The sequence below is a fragment of the Panulirus ornatus genome, chromosome 61 (assembly GCF_036320965.1).
Source record: "Panulirus ornatus isolate Po-2019 chromosome 61, ASM3632096v1, whole genome shotgun sequence".
NCBI lineage: Eukaryota > Metazoa > Arthropoda > Malacostraca > Decapoda > Palinuridae > Panulirus > Panulirus ornatus.
This window is the reverse complement of record NC_092284.1, coordinates 6,912,511-6,929,918: the sequence shown is the minus strand read 5'-3', so window position 1 is coordinate 6,929,918 and position 17,408 is coordinate 6,912,511. Positions and strand designations below refer to the sequence as shown.

The 17,408-nt window shown below is 37.5% G+C and overlaps 1 protein-coding gene across 1 annotated transcript in view; it reads left to right on the top strand.

The window, feature by feature from the left end:
* Window positions 1-16,954, top strand: part of Ubc6 (ubiquitin conjugating enzyme 6) — an 18,022-nt gene extending 1,068 nt beyond the window's left edge. Inside the window, exons 2-5 of the mRNA XM_071696901.1 lie at window positions 7,225-7,305; window positions 7,808-8,012; window positions 11,565-11,693; window positions 14,587-16,954. Of these exons, the coding sequence (XP_071553002.1) occupies window positions 7,225-7,305; window positions 7,808-8,012; window positions 11,565-11,693; window positions 14,587-14,625 (454 nt within the window). The 3' untranslated portion in view covers window positions 14,626-16,954. The remainder of the gene's footprint in view (window positions 1-7,224; window positions 7,306-7,807; window positions 8,013-11,564; window positions 11,694-14,586) is intronic.
* The last annotated feature ends 454 nt before the right edge of the window (window positions 16,955-17,408 follow it).

Below are 17,408 nucleotides of genomic sequence, written 5' to 3'. Positions count from 1 at the left end.
TGGTTATTTTGCGTGGTAGTTAATGCAAAAGGACAAATATTGTTCGCTCGAGTGATTTTTTGCTGCAGGGGCATTACGTAGATTGTCTCAGGGATTTTTATGGTATATCCATCATTGCAAAACCCGTACACACTTCATACACATGATACAGAGTTGGGAGCTGACTTTATTGAAATACATTGGTATATTGATATTTGTTACGTTAAGTTACTTTACTAGGTAAACATTAGTAGGAAAACTTCATATGGGGGTTTGAATTAAAGATTTATATGAGATTTGCACGTTATTTTAAGAGAAAAAGGTATATTATGGAAAGGTTATTCGCAATGATGGGTTATTGGCCCACAGTGAGCGAGCTTCACCACTTTATGGTGTCTACCTACATATGAATCCCGTAGATTATCTGCATTTCTTTATTTAACCTCTTCGTAGTGGTTATTTTGCGTGGTAGTTAATGCAAAAGGTCAAATATTGTTTGCTCGAGTGGTGTTTCATTGCAGGAGCATTACGTAGATTGTCCTGGGATTTTTATGGTCTATCTCTCCTTTCAAAACCCGTACACTTCATACACATGATACAGAGTTGGGAGCTGACTTTATTGAAATACATTGGTATATTGATATTTGTTACGTTGTTACTTTACTAGGTAAACATTAGTAGGAAAACTTCATATGGGGGTTTGAATTAAAGATTTATATGAGATTTGCACGTTATTTTAAGAGAAATAGGTATATTATGGAAAGGTTATTCGCAGTGATGGGTTATTGGCCCACAGTGAGCGAGCTTCACCAGTTTATGTTGTGTACCTACATATGAACCCCGTAGATTATCTGCATTTCTTTATTTAACCTCTTCGCAGTGGTTATTTTGCGTGGTAGTTAATGCAAAAGGACAAATATTGTTCGCTCGAGTGATTTTTTGCTGCAGGGGCATTACGTAGATTGTCCTGGGATTTTTATGGTCTATCCATCATTGCAAAACCCGTACACACTTCATACACATGATACAGAGTTGGGAGCTGACTTTATTGAAATACATTGGTATATTGATATTTGTTACGTTAAGTTACTTTACTAGGTAAACATTAGTAGGAAAACTTCATATGGGGGTTTGAATTAAAGATTTATATGAGATTTGCACGTTATTTTAAGAGAAAAAGGTATATTATGGAAAGGTTATTCGCAATGATGGGTTATTGGCCCACAGTGAGCGAGCTTCACCACTTTATGGTGTCTACCTACATATGAATCCCGTAGATTATCTGCATTTCTTTATTTAACCTCTTCGTAGTGGTTATTTTGCGTGGTAGTTAATGCAAAAGGTCAAATATTGTTTGCTCGAGTGGTGTTTCATTGCAGGAGCATTACGTAGATTGTCCTGGGATTTTTATGGTCTATCTATCCTTTCAAAACCCGTACACTTCATACTCATGATACAGAGTTGGGAGCTGATTTTATTGAAATACATTGGTATATTGATATTTGTTACGTTAAGTTACCTTATTAGGTAAACATTAGTAGGAAAACTTCATATGGGGATTTGAATTAAAGATTTATATGAGATTTGCACGTTATTTTAAGAGAAAAAGGTATATTATGGAAAGGTTATTCGCAATGATGGGTTATTGGCCCACAGTGAGCGAGCTTCACCAGTTTATGGTGTCTACCTTCATATGAACCGTAGATTATCTGCATTTCTTTATTTAAGCTCTTTGCAGTGGTTATTTCGCGTGGTAGTTAATGCAAAAGGACAAATATTGTTCGCTCAAGTGATTTTTCGTTGCAAGGGTTTTACGTAAATTGTCCAGGGATTTTTATGGTCTATCCATCCTAGCAAAACCCGTACACTTCATACACATGATACAGAGTTGGGAGCTGACTTAATTGAAATACATTAGTCTATTAGTATTTGTTAGGTTGTTCCTTTATTAGGTAAACATTGGTAGGAAAACTTCATATAGGGGTTTTAATTAAAGATTTATATGAGATTTACACGTTATTTTAAGAGAAATAGGTATATTATGGAAAGGTTATTCGCAATGATGGTTATTGGCCCACAGTGAGCGAGCTTCACCAGTTTATGTTGTGTACCTACATATGAACCGTGGATTATCTGCATTTCTTTATTTAACCTCTTCGTAGTGGTTATTTTGCGTGGTAGTTAATGCAAAAGGACAAATATTGTTCGCTCGAGTGATGTTTCGTTGCAGGGGCATTATGTAGACTGTCCAGGGATTTTTATGATATATCTATTCTTTCAAAACCCGTACACTTCATACACATGATACAGAGTTGGGAGCTGACTTTATTGAAATAAATTGGTATATTGGTCTTTGTTAGTTTAAGTTACTTTACTAGGTAAACATTAATAGGAAAACTTCATATGGGGGTTTGAATTAAAGATTTATATGAGATTTGCACGTTATTTTAAGAGAAAAAGGTGTATTATGGAAAGGTTATTCGCAATGATGGGTTATTGGCCCACAGTGAACGAGCTTCACCAGTTTATGTTGTGTACCTACATATGAATCCCGCAGATTATCTGCATTTCTTTATTTAACCTCTTCACAGTGGTTATTTTGCGTGGTAGTTAATGCAAAAAGACAACTATTGTTCGCTCGAGTGATGTTTCGTAGTAGGGGCATTGCGTAGATTGTCCTGGAATTTTAATGATATTTCCAACTGTGGAAAACCCGTACACTTCATACACATGAAACAGATTTGGGAGCTGACTTAATTATTTTCTGTACTTGTGACGTAAATGTTACATACTGATGAAGCATAAGAAAGTATAGCTTACCAATACGTAAGTGGTTTTAACCACCTAAGGGTTACATTTAGATGAACTGAATTAATGGAAGTTTTCACATTTTAAAGTAAAGTATTTTTTTTAGTGAGGTTTATGAAGAGGAAGGAAATTGTGGAGTTAATTTGCTACGTAAAGGAAACATGTATACAAAATCAATAGAACCTTTGGTGAACACCTCACCTAACCCTCCATTTCAGTTGAATTATTTAATTTTTCAGTGTTCTCGTCAAAAGATGCCAGAATCACCCTTTGATTGAACATTGCACTCACTGCTCTAAATTGTAATCAAATAGATGACACAGATTTGCTGTTTACATTACTGCTAAGCAGAAATCACTGTTAATTCCTTAACTACACAGCATGTAGATCTACTCTTTGTGCTTTTATGCCAGCACTCGAATACCATCTGATCTATGGTGTTAGCAAGTGATAACCTAAGACCATCACACACAACATTTGCACTTGCATTCTTCAGTAACCCTTCACCCATGGTATTGGGAGGATGTTACAGTGGACTGCATACTGTTGTGTGTATGGTACTTAACGATGAAATGAACCAAAAGCATCAAAATATTCTGTAAACAAGGGGGTGACTCAAGATTTTTTTTATGCCGGACTGTGTATACACCTTTTTGAAACCAGACAGTGTTCGTACCTTTTTGACAGTACTGTGTATGTACCTGATTGACACCAGGTACTCGAATACCATCTGATCTATGGTGTTAGCAAGTGATAACCTAAGACCATCACACACAACATTTGCACTTGCATTCTTCAGTAACCCTTCACCCATGGTATTGGGAGGATGTTACAGTGGACTGCATACTGTTGTGTGTATGGTACTTAATGATGAAATGAACCAAAGCCTCAAAGCCTCAAGATTCTTTTGATGCTAGACTGTGTATACACCTTTTTGAAACCAAACAGTGTTCGTACCTTTTTGACAATACTGTGTATGTACCTGATTGACACCAGACTTTACATACTTTTTTGCAACCAGACTGTGTACGCACCTTGATGACACAATACTGTGTACGTATCTGATTTGACACCAGTCTGTTTACGTACTTTTTGTAAATCAGACTGTGTATTTACCTTTTTGACACCATTCTCTGTACGTGCCTTTTTGACAGACTTTGTGTTGGTACCTGTTTGACACTAGACTGTGTATGTACCTCAGGAAGCACATACCAATCTGTGTTTTGCCTACTTTTATGGTAACTACATTTTCCCTTAACTTGATAACTCACCACAATTGCATTAGCAGTGTTTGATGTAGAATGAAATATGATATTCCAATTCATTCTCTGCGATGTTTTTTTCAGTTTTTTAGACACTATGATGCCACTGCAAAACAAAATCCTCCAACATTTCCTATTAGCAATTTGTTTGAGTCACAGTATTTGCAAAACATTCTCATTTATATGAAAATAGGCAATTCTTGTTACCTATAGAACAATAAGCTTTTTAGAATACTATTTGCCCCTTTATGATTGCTAGTATGCAAAATAACCATAGCGTAACTTTTCTTAGCAAACCGTAAAAAGTCGTGTATGATGTAGATCAAAAGAAATAATATGTTCAAGTTCTCTGTTTCCCCTTATGAAATGAAAGCACGGTATGTGAAAGTAGAGAATATGTACAGGCAAGTGAGTTAGCATGCATGGCCATGATTAAGGGCAGAATTTATGATATATAGACCGCTTGTTGGAGGTAGGAGACATAAGAGCGGGTGTGCCTTGTAATGCGAATCAAATATGTACATTTACATGGGGAGAGGATAGAAGGGGGTGAACTCTGTGACACAAATTCACCAAATGACACGTGATTACTATTTACATATATATGTACACATTTACATATGTTTGCAAATGTATTTACACTTCAGAGTTTCTTCCAGAGAGTGGTGTTTCCTGAAAAAAGCACCTATAATGACCAAGGCAACACTTAGCAGCTATTCTAATGTCAGAATAAGAGGCAGAGGATTTAAACAAAGCCCTAAGCAGTGGGTGTTTATGTGATGATTCCTGGAGCCTGCTACGTAATTCTTCATATAATTCCTTCCAGTGTTAAATTTTTTGTTTGTTTTTGTTCTTGAGAAGAAGGTAATGTGACGAGACAAAACAGGTATCAAAGTTTCACAAAAATTGCAGCAGAATCTAGATCGTCATGATGAGACTGCAATAAAATGGATGCTTTTGATCTTGACCCATCATTATTTCTGTAATTACCAGTGCCTGATGATGTGAGTATGATTGATAGCTTTTTTAATGATTTATTCAACTTAAGAAAGTACAGAGATTCAAAAAGCCTCTTCAGAGAGGATCTACCAGAAAGTGAAATGATGAATGTATATGTCGACCCTGCCTAGCAGTCCTGCCTCGTATTGACATGAATGTCAGTGAGTGAAGATGAGGCAATGATTGATCGCTTCCATGATTTATTCAATTTCATTATAGTTATAGACACATGCACATGATCTCTGCCTGCCCCCTTTATTCATATAACTGTATTTGTAACGATTAATAGATTTTGTGATGTATGCAACTGCTGTATGTACATAGACAAACAAAAAGTAATGGGAGATAAAATGATCTCAGTTCATCCTCATTATTGTTATGATTTGTTGAATGACCATGATTGTTTGTTGTATGCCAACAATTGAAATGATCAACAAATAGATTATATTGTAGACTGGTTATCAGTGATGAAAGACATTGGATAGAACTTGTAAGTTATATAAATGAATATGTGTACTTTGTTGGAGTAAGTCAAGAGCTTGGATGAGATTATATACATTTACCGCTGATTGTTCTCTTTCCTTAACTTTATTAAATGATTACACAAAAGTTAAGTAGAAAAGCAAAAACAGCAACAGACCATTGGGTCTGTTGAAGAATGATTTGTTGAAAAAGAGGAAAAGCAAAGGAAACGGATGACTTCATGAGAAATATTTGTGAACTTCTTATCTCAGGAGTTGCAGATTACATTAAAGTTTTCATGTGGTTTTGAATGTTACTTTCAGCTGAACTGCTTTTGTTGGTAGAGTACTCCATATGCTATCAGTCCTATTGAGGAAAAAGTACTTCATTCAAATTGTTTATGCAAGAGTTTGTTTCCATTGTTGCAGTGAAAAACTGACCAATCTAGCTGTATAAAGTTGCTTAGATGAAGAATGTTGAAGCCTTTGATAATTTTCAAAGTTTGTACTCCATCACCTGTTAACTTTTTCTTTTCAAAGTTGAATGAAATTAGGTCTTTCGAATAACTCTCGTGGGTTTTATGTCTCACTCTAGGAATCATCTTGTTAGCTTGGTGCTGTAATATCTTTTTCAAATTGAGATTAAGGCTAGCTTTGATAGCAGGTCACAACTGTTTTTTTTCTTTGTTTCTGTTCAGCGAAGTGTACCTTGTTATTGTATATTTAGCAGGAAAATCTATTTTCATTTTTTGATAACTGAGATTCAGAGTAACCAATATTAGTTTTGCTTGTGGAAGAGTCACCAGAAGCTCCCCTGATCTTTGCTTGTGAAATTGGTTAGTACCCTGACACAAGACAGCAGCTCACCTCCCTGGCTCATTCCTCGACATATCACTGGTTAACTCCATGACTTGCTGGGACACATGGTGGCACCTCACTCCCTAACAAGTTGGTAGCTCAGTCTTTGACATGTTGGCACCTCACTCCATGAAACAATTTTGGTTTGCATTCTAAGACAGTGGGAGCTCATTCCCCATTACAGGTTGGCAGATCAGCCCGTAATGTACTTCAGCAGGTCACTTCCTTACGTTTCTTTGGTAATTTCCTTAGACCATCGATGGCTCTCTTCTTGACTCATGGCAGGAAGGAGGGCTGCAACAATGCTTTCTTTTTTCATTCCCTGAGAGTAATGAAACCTTGCAAACAAGGTCCACAACACCATGTTCTCTTTTACTATAGCATATATTTCTTTTGCTTACGATAGTATAATGATAGTAATAATAATAATGATGATAATATTAACAATGATAATAATAATCGATATATGTATTGCAAGAGGTCACATTGGTGCGGATGATATAGTATATGTAAGAAATCCATGGGACAATGAAACGTTAAGTTCCCAAGCGCACTTTCGTATAATGATCACATCATCAGGGGTGGTACAAGAATGAGATACAGAACAGTCATTTGATATACAAGGAAGAGATGTAGCTAAGACACCATTGGTAAACTTCAGAAGCTTGTACCTGTACACCACTTTGGTAGAAACCATAAATGCGCATGCATTTCTATTATGGGTTTTTTCATTGTGGATATTTGGATTGGAGATTCTGTTCACCTTTTAGGTTATTCCTGCTCGAAATATGATTTTTATGCAATGTATAATCTTCTCTGTATGTTGTTTTTTTCTTAAAGTTTTGCTTTTGTTCCAGGTTGCAACAAGACCCACCTGCAGGAGTTAGTGCTGCTCCAACAGAGAACAATATCATGATCTGGAATGCAGTCATCTTTGGGTAGGTGCTTTTACTAGATGTTGTTTCATCAGTAGGTTGGGTAAGTGAATATTGTTCTTTTTATTTTTTATGCCAAATTACTTTTCCCACCATAGTGAGGTAGCATCATATGTTTAGGTTGGGAAGGTATGTGAAGTGAGAGAGTGGTTTGACGGAAAGAGAAGTGGTGGTGAAAGCCATGCATATGGTAAAATGTGGCTAGGCAGCTGAAGTAGATGGTATTGTAATTGTACATTTTAAGAAGGGTGACTGTTGTTAATTCGTTAGTTACAATTTTCTTTGTATGTGTGGATTGTCGTAAGGTGCCGGAAGATTAGCAGAATGCATGTAGAGTGCCATTCTGTAAAGGCAAAGGGGAGTAAGGTGAGTGTTATAATTGCAGATGTATAAGTTTGTTGAGTGCATCTGGTAAATTGTGAGGAAGAGTGATGATTGTGTTATGGAAGTCAGATGTTTAGATAGTTGAAACCATATACATTTTAACACTTTTATATATCTGCAGACCGCATGACACTCCATTTGAAGATGGCACATTCAAACTCACGTTGGAATTCACAGAAGAATATCCTAATAAACCTCCGACAGTTAAATTTGTGAGCAAGATGTTCCATCCAAATGTTTATGCTGATGGTGGGATCTGTTTGGATATTCTTCAAAATAGATGGTCACCTACGTATGATGTAGCTGCCATTCTTACCTCCATACAGGTAAGTTCTGGTTTGCATGCCTCTGGTCTTTGATATAGACTTGTTTCATCATAACAGTCCACACATACACCGACTTTATTTTTTAAGTTTTCTCTTAATTGTTTAACACTTCAGCAAACCATATAAACACCACAATGATGTGTCAAGCACTAAATAAGTGCCCTTCCACTCCAGTCTTAAACTCAGTTCCACCAGACACTGCTACTCTCCGCAGGCATATATAGACAACACGACATGTATAGATAACACTGTTGTGTGTTTTCTGGAAACTACCCATCTCTCCAAACTTTACAAACACTGATTTAATTTATAACAAGACTGCTTGCCCACCTTTACATTTACAAGGTTACCAGTAACTCTCCAACCCTTTTACAAACACTGATTCAATTTATAACAAGACTGCTTGCCCACCTTTACATTTACAAGGTTACCAGTACCACACTCCAACCCTTTCACAATTACAATTAAATCACAATTATAATTGATTACTTCAGTCTGATTTTCAGTAACAGTTATATTTGATTGAATGACAATTACTATTACTTCAACCTTGATAAAAATCATTCACAGTATGGGCAATAAAGTGAAGTTTTGACTTTTTTCCCATCGTAAAAGAAAAATTAGATGTATGTTAAACAATATTTACAAAAAATGAGCAGTCATATGATCAGTAATATAGGGCTAACGTTATTGTGTAATGCTGCTGTTGATGCTGTGGGTGAGAAGGTGGAGGAAGAGGGGGGAAAGTGTATGATAGTTTCATTAATGAAAAAAGTATGTATGAAACAATACTTGTAAAGGATATGTGGAAGCAAGTTAGCTAACAAAACTTGTATGACCATGACGATACTGGTGTGGTAGGTGGTTGAGTGATCCTTGTGGCCTACATTACATAATGACACCTCACTCAGTATTACTGTTTTCAGATTTACATATGTATTTTCACTAATTTTTATGTATATTTACTTATTTACTTATGATAATATATATTTACACTTAAGAATTGCTTTCAGAGAGAAATTGTCATTTTGACAAGTATCTCTAGTGATCGAAACACTCATAAATGCCCCATGAATGTCAAAATATTAGCTAGCGCAAAATTAACCCAAGAAAATTAGCACTTGTATCATGACACCTAAAGCCTCTTATGCTAATCATCATATGATGAATCAGCATATATAGGTGACTAATGCTGCATTCATGTCATGAGGAGCTTCACCACACTTCACGACCAGTGATCCTACGTGGTAGTTATGGCCCGCTTCTTAAGTGTTGAGTGAGTCCTATACTAGGGAATCATGGGTCAGGGTTTTGGAAGAGTGTGTGTGTTGATGTTGAAAGTAAAAATGAATAAAAGCAAAGTTATCAGGTTTAGCACTGGAGAGAAAGGTTAGGTAACCTAGGTTGTAAGTTTGAATGCTGAAAATGTAGGGGGAGATACTGGGAAGTTGATGGGGCAATGAATGGAACCATAGGAGAAATAATGAGCTGTGGTTTCGGTGCATTGTTACATGACAGCTAGAGACTGAGTGTGAACGAATGTGGCCTTTGTTATCTTTTCCTAGTGCTACCTCGCACACATGCGGGGGGAGGGGGTTGTCATTTCATGTGTGGCAGGGTGGCGATGGGAAATGAATAAAGGCAGACAGTATGAATTATGTACATGTGTATATATGTATATGTCTGTGTGTGTATATATATGTATACGTTGAGATGTATAGGTATGTATATTTGCGTGTGTGGACGTGTATGTATATACATATGTATGTGGGTGGGTTGGGCCATTCTTTCGTCCGTTTCCTTGCACAACCTTGCTAACGCGCGAGCGACAAAGCAAAACAAATAAGATAAATAGTATGGGTGAGAAGGCAAATGACTTGATAGCACTGAGGACTGTGTGAAAAGAGAGATCTATGTCTTTAAGAGCAAAGATGGGTATGTTTGATTGTATAGTAGTTGCAGTGGTGTTGTATGGATGAGAGGCACAGGCCTTAGATGAATATGTAATGAAGAGTATGGATGTGTTGGAAATTGAATGTTAAGGACCATGTGTGGTGTGAATAGGGTTATGATAGAGTATGAGATAGGTGTAGTCAAAAGATTATGTATAAGAAAGCTGAAGAAAGTCTGCTAAAACGGTTTGGACATATGTAAAGGATGGCTTAGAGGGTTTACGTGTCGGTAGTGGGGACAACACATAAAAGGGGATGGAGTGAGAGATATTTGAGTGTGTGGGGCCTGAACATGCAGGAGGGTCTGATGCAAGCAAGAGATAAGGTGATTTGATTTGATATGGTATTGGGGATGATGCACTGTCATTGAGTTGAATGAAGGCATATAAAGTGGTCAGGGGAAACCATGGAACGTTTGTGGGACATGGGTAGGAGATGATGGTTTTAGTGCATTATACATGTGATTGCTAGAGAGTGAATATGAGGAAGTAAGGCCACTTCTCTGTCTGTTCCTGCCACTACCTTGTTGATGTGGGAAATGTCAAACATAGAAAGTGTGCACAGGATAGAGTGAATTGGAAAGATGTGGTATACAAGGATTGACGACATGCTTTCAGTAGACTGAACCAGGGCATGTGAAGTGGCCCGGGTAAACCATAGAAAGGTCTCTTGGGCATGGTTGTGAATAGAGAGCTGTGGTTTCGATGCATTACACATGACAGCGAGAGAATGGATGTGAGCGATGTGGCCTTTCTTCATTTTCTTCTGGCGCTACCTCCCTAATGGGAAACAGGAGTCAAGTATGAAAAAAGAATACTTTTTCAATCTTCAGTGATGCTTCCCTTATTAACAAGGTAGTGCTAGGAACAGATGAAGAAAGGCCACCTCAGCTTACATCCATTCTCTAGCTATCTTGTGTATTGCTCCGTAACTACAACCAGGCTCCAGTGACCTTTCTATGGCTTGCCCCAGATACTTCACATGCCCAGGTTTAGTCCATTGACATCACATTGACCCTAGCAAATAACAGTGACTTGCCTGTCCTGTCACCTCCAACAGACTGTAGATGTGTTTCTTCCACCATGACCCTTGCAATCACCTCCCTCATCACCCAGTCCATAAACAAAGTCATCCGTTGTGGTATCACACACCCCTGTGGTAAACTGCTTTTTTATAAGGTACCACTCATCTTAATGTTTTCCAAGTGGCATACCTGCCTTACTTAATGAAAATGCTTCACTGCGTCTAACAGCTCTTCTCCCTCAGCGTACATTCATGAAACCTACCACTGAGCAAATCTATCAGCCCAGTGATACTCTTTCTCCAGATCTATGCATGCCACATGGATATCCCTCAGTTTTCCTCCTAATTTTTTGGACAGATTCTTCAAAGCAAACATGTGTTCCATACCTCCTCCACCATCTGAATATTATGAAACAGTGGTGCTGCTAGTTTCCAGCTGTAAACTTTGCTGAGTTTTTGATATTTCTCGGAATACACTAAGCACTGGTTGAGGATGTATACTAGTTATGTAATGGAAGCTTAGGGTGTCTAATGCATCCCATGAGATTGGGAATCGATGTTCCTTTTCTTTTGGCAGTCGTTGTTGGATGAACCCAATCCAAATTCTCCAGCAAATAGTCTGGCGGCACAGCTTTATCAGGAGAATCGCCGTGAATATGAAAAACGTGTAGCTGCTATTGTAGAGCAGAGTTGGCTCAATTTTCAGGTGAGTACCTGAAAAGCTTAACCTTGCATGTTGTTGTCCATAAATTTGATTACTGTACAATTTTAAGAAGGTTGGATTTTTCTCTACCTTTTCATACTCTATAATTTTAATTTTTACTTTAATGTAGTTTACAAATCTTAAGATGTTATGGTTTCACATGTGCAGTGTGGCATATGGTTAGGAATTGCTCTGTCCATTGTTGTTGACATTTGTCCATCACTTGGATTCGCAGTTTAATTTGCAACAAGTTCATAATTAGGTACAGTAGGGTTGAGGGTCAAGTTAATTGGGAGGTGAGTTTGAATGGAGAAAAACTGGAGGAAGTGAAGTGTTTTAGATATCTGGGAGTGGATCTGGCAGCGGATGGAACCATGGAAGCGGAAGTGGATCATAGAGTGGGGAGGGGGCGAAAATTCTGGGGGCCTTGAAGAATGTGTGGAAGTCGAGAACATTATCTCGGAAAGCAAAAATGGGTATGTTTGAAGGAATAGTGGTTCCAACGATGTTGTATGGTTGCGAGGCGTGGGCTATGGATAGAGTTGTGCGCAGGAGGATGGATGTGCTGGAAATGAGATGTTTGAGGACAATGTGTGGTGTGAGGTGGTTTGATCGAGTGAGTAACGTAAGGGTAAGAGAGATGTGTGGAAATAAAAAGAGCGTGGTTGAGAGAGCAGAAGAGGGTGTTTTGAAGTGGTTTGGGCACATGGAGAGGATGAGTGAGGAAAGATTGACCAAGAGGATATATGTGTCGGAGGTGGAGGGAGCAAGGAGAAGAGGGAGACCAAATTGGAGGTGGAAAGATGGAGTGAAAAAGATTTTGTGTGATCGGGGCCTGAACATGCAGGAGGGTGAAAGGAGGGCAAGGAATAGAGTGAATTGGAGCGATGTGGTATACTGGGGTTGATGTGCTGTCAGTGGATTGAATCAAGGCATGTGAAGCGTCTGGGGTAAACCATGGAAAGCTGTGTAGGTATGTATATTTGCGTGTGTGGACGTATGTATATACATGTGTATGGGGGGGGTTGGGCCATTTCTTTCGTCTGTTTCCTTGCGCTACCTCGCAAACGCGGGAGACAGCGACAAAGTATATAAAAAAAAAAAGAAAAAGTTCATAATCTGAAAAGTGCAAGTTGGTTGCATTCCAAGTGTTTTCTAGCTTCAGAACTGAATATCAGAAGACCCATGACTTAAGTTTGGATTGAGTGCGCAATATGGCTCCTAGAATCTCACAAAATTAAATTGCTTTGTAATGAAGAAAATTCCATCTTTGGCCATAGAACTTCACACTTGTTTGCCAGCTTTTGAAGACTTAAGTAGCATAAGACTCATAACTTTAGAACAGATTTGACCAGTTTTACTACCACAAAAATGGTTTAATTTGGAACTTTTCTTGGCTTGTAACTTGAATTTCACTGTTTTCCCTGTACCAAAAGAATTAAGTGGCATAGTCTCATATTGCTTTAATTTGAGTTATGCCCCTTTTAAAAAGGTCGAATCATAACATGAGAAAGACTATTCCTTTAGCCATGGAATTTAATGCAGTTGCTCTGATATTAGCCAAATGATGTTTCCACCCTTTCTTGTTTCTCCCTGAGTGATGGTAATTGCCTTAAACTGTCAGCGTTTCACTGCCATATTCATTAGTTTTCCAACCATCCACCACCCTAATATCAAATCAGTACCTCAAAGCATCCTTTTTAACTAGGTTTTTAACCATCCTGTGATTACTGTGGTCTTTCGTCTCTTGAAATATTCATTTACCAGTATCATTCAGTTGATATAGAAACTTGAAAGCTGTTATCAGGGCCTCCCCTTTTTAATTTCCTGTTTTGTATTCCTCATTCTGGCTTGATTTTCTTAATTTCTTGTTACAATAATCACATTTGTCCTGTACAGTGAATTCCAAACAGTGTCTTTATCGTACTTTGTGGATGCAAACAATTTTGTTGCACAAGGCTCCTGTGGTCAGTTCATCACTACCGTAGAATTAGTTTTTAAATCAACAGTAATTTACATTTGGAAGATCTTGGTAGTGTTACCTTTATTGCATATATTTTGATGAACATACATCATATTCTTGGGCATTGTACCTGTTTCCTAAGTTTTAAGTCTAAGGATCGTCACAATGTGTTCTTGATATTTATATTTTTGTAAAGGTTTGCTGTGTCATCTTTGCTGATTGTTGAATATGATTTACATAATCTGTTCTCTCGTATTCCAGCAGAGAATTATTTTTTTATTCAAGTGATGGACTAGTACTTTATATGCTTTCAGGGTTGTCCATTTGTATATTAAGATATGTCTTGTGTGTGCATGATCTCATGTGCAGTGTTAGAGCTCAAAGCTTATCTTGGTACTTCAGATGTTTTACCAAATGGTTTGGACATGTGGAGAAGGTGAGTGAGGAAAGGTTGACATAGGATATATGTCAGAAGTGGAGGGAATAAGAAGAATGGGGAGACCAAATTGGAGATGGAAGGATGGAATGAAAAAGATTTTTAGCGGTCAGGGCCTGAATATGTAGGAGGTTGGAAGGCTTGCACGAGATAGTGAATTGGAATGATGCGGTATATTAGGGTCTATGTGCTGTCAGTTGCTTGGACCAGGGCATGTGAAGTGTCCTGGGTAAACCATGAAATGGTATGTAGGGCCTTGTTAGAGATAGACTTCTCTCTCCAGTATTCTTTTACTGTATTTACCCATGTCACTTCATCTCAGTTTGTAATACATTCATTAGTGCAAATATATATTGGCACATTTTTACAGGTCATTTTGCATTTTACAGTTTAGGGGCATTAATTACAATATGTTGAATGTATTAGATATTATTTTTCTGTACTGTAATGTATTGACTTAATACAAAGCTAATGAATGAAAAAATTACTTCCCACAGGATGATGATGAAGGAGAAGACATGAAGAAGGATACATAGGGATTGCAGGTGTATTTTTGAAGGGCTGGCCCACTAGTCTTGGACTACCACTGGGCTAGGGACCGTCTGTCACAACCCGCTTTACACCACACCTGCTCTTGCCTCACCTAATCACTCATGTTTCCTGTCCACGTTCACATCATACCTCTACACACCCAAGAGCTCTTGGGATTGTCTGATAAAAAGTGATATTGGTGCACTAAAGCGAGTAGAGGAATCATTAAGACATGAAGATATCCAAAGTGTATCTTGAAACATTTATCCAGTCTGATGTATTGTAGTTAGTTCTCCGATCAGCTCCACTTTTTGTTTTTATATACATGAAGTGTATGTGATGTCAGCTGTTGTACACATGTTGAAGGTGTCAGGTGTTGTGTGCTGTAGGGTGGTGGCAGACAATCAGATACGAGTCTGAAAGCTCCCACTTACATGGCCAAGTAGCATGTTGGCTGCCCTCAGTCAGGCTTGTCGTTACTACTTGGCTGTTTACAGTGCTGCAGCTGATATGTTTATTACATTTTATTGTTTTCAGCCTCTGCAAGTTTTGTGAGCCTTATCATTATTATCATATAAGCTACATGAAGTGTTCATTATTTCTGGTAAGATCCTTTTGAAATGATAGATGTGAGTGTTGTGTATACTTCTCACCTTCCTAATCAGTACATGTGTGGATAGGTATCATTACATGCAATTCATATGGTTGTATGCAAGGCTTGTGCTTCTATGCGGATTCCAACTGCAAAACTCCCTACCATATTTAAACTTTAATTCTTGGATGAATCAAAGATTCAGCAGGATTGCATGCAAGTAGTATTGCTCTGTGTTGACAGTTTGGTCAAATTGATGCTTACTTTGAAAAAAAAGATGGAAAATTTGGCCTCGAATATGTACTTGTGTGAATTTCCAGTGTATTATGAGAAACTGACAAAAGATTGATCTTTGGGTATGGGTTTATTATTTACTCGTTCTATACTCGCAAGACAAATTTAATCAGTTTAGAGGCCCAGCTAATGTTTGTGCACTGTCTTGTAGCATTCAATTGTGAAAATTCCTTCTGTTTTTGAAGGTATTTGTCAGACTTAGCAAGACCTTTGTTGTTTGAAGCTTATATTTACATAACTTTATGCTTTTCAATGATGAAGTTAAGATTCCAAAGTCACTGTTACGTTGGACACCATTAGTGTGTAGTGGCGAATGCTCTGTTTTAAGTTTTCATTTATTTTGAAAGATTAGAGAGATTTAGTAAAGGCTTATGCAGCTTGGGCTCTGCCTAGACATGCATGCATATGAATTTTATAAGGTGACACGAGAGTGTTTAGATGTACATTATCATAAATTGTTGAAGAATTGGTCTCTAAGTATGAATAACTGTTCCTTTCCTATTAATGCATTGATAGTCACAAGAGAACATCAGAAGGCTGAAGGAATCGACCTTTTTTTTTTGAATCTTGAAATTCTGCTTTGGTTAGTCATGTTCATGTAACTGTCTTTTTTCAAGTGACATTAGTAATCACAAGAAAAACAAACAAAATAATGGAAACATTCAAATAATTGGTAATGACATGGAATCCTGCTTTTGGGGAGTGCTACGATGACTGATCACTCTGAACAGTACTTCTAGGGTTACCAAATCCTGGGCATCTGATTCAAAACAAATTGAGAATTTTCGTGAATGATTTTACTTTGAGATTGGTTTCTGTAATTTTATTGCAAATTAATCCATGTCATATATTAAATACTGGAAGCATTTCAATGAATTCGATGCTTTACCTAAGCTCATTATGTGGTTCAACAACAATGGGATGTCTTACATATGGGGTTTTTTGATGATGAGTTAGGAAATGTAAGGTTTTGAGTAGATGTTTCCTGGGATTAAAATACATAACACCATTTACTCTTCTAGAGCTTTTTTTTAAGAGAATATAGTTTTGCTAACTCCTGAAGGTTATACCGTGAACAAATTTTTCAGTAAATATGACACTTGACATTATGAAAACTTTTGTGGCTGTAGTGTAGCAACTGTTCGTCAGGATACTCTTACACAGAATGCTCTTGTTCATTGTTTATATAAGGAGAGTTAAATACTTATATTGTTTCTTTGAGAATATTCCATATGTACTTGGAATAAATATTGGACTAGTTAAAGTACATTTCTGTATAAATTCAGTAGAATGAGTGACGTCTGATGAAATTTATCCCTGGTTTGGTGTCTCCCTATGAAAATGTAGAAGAGAAATCTTTAAGTTAATAGGACAGATGATTTCCTAAGTGGAATAAAACATTGTGCTTTGTGTATATACTGTAATGTTATCAATAAATTTCATCCATATTTTTCTTTGATGCACCTTGTTTTAGATCATTAGATTTCACAATAGAATTATGAAAATCTTCCATTCATACGTAACTTTGAAATGTATCATCAAACAGCAACTGATTTGCCCTCTACACCACACTGTATATGTACCCCACACTTCAAAGGCCCCTATATTTCCATTCCTCACCACCAAATCCTTGACTCGGACCCATCATCATAAACCACTTCCTCTCATGCTTGCCCTTCTTTCACCGCTTTCCATTTACTTTGCACATTCGTAGCATCTTCTCTGGTTCATATCTTTCAACCCCGTCATAGTAGCTTTTTCTGGACTCATAAAATGCCACTGCCTTCAGCTATCTCTCTCGTTCTTCAAAGCATACACTTGGAGCACATACCCTCAGCCTTTCCTGAGCCTTCATTTTTCCTACTAGTCAGATGCTCTGTGCATACCATTGCTCCCAGTCAT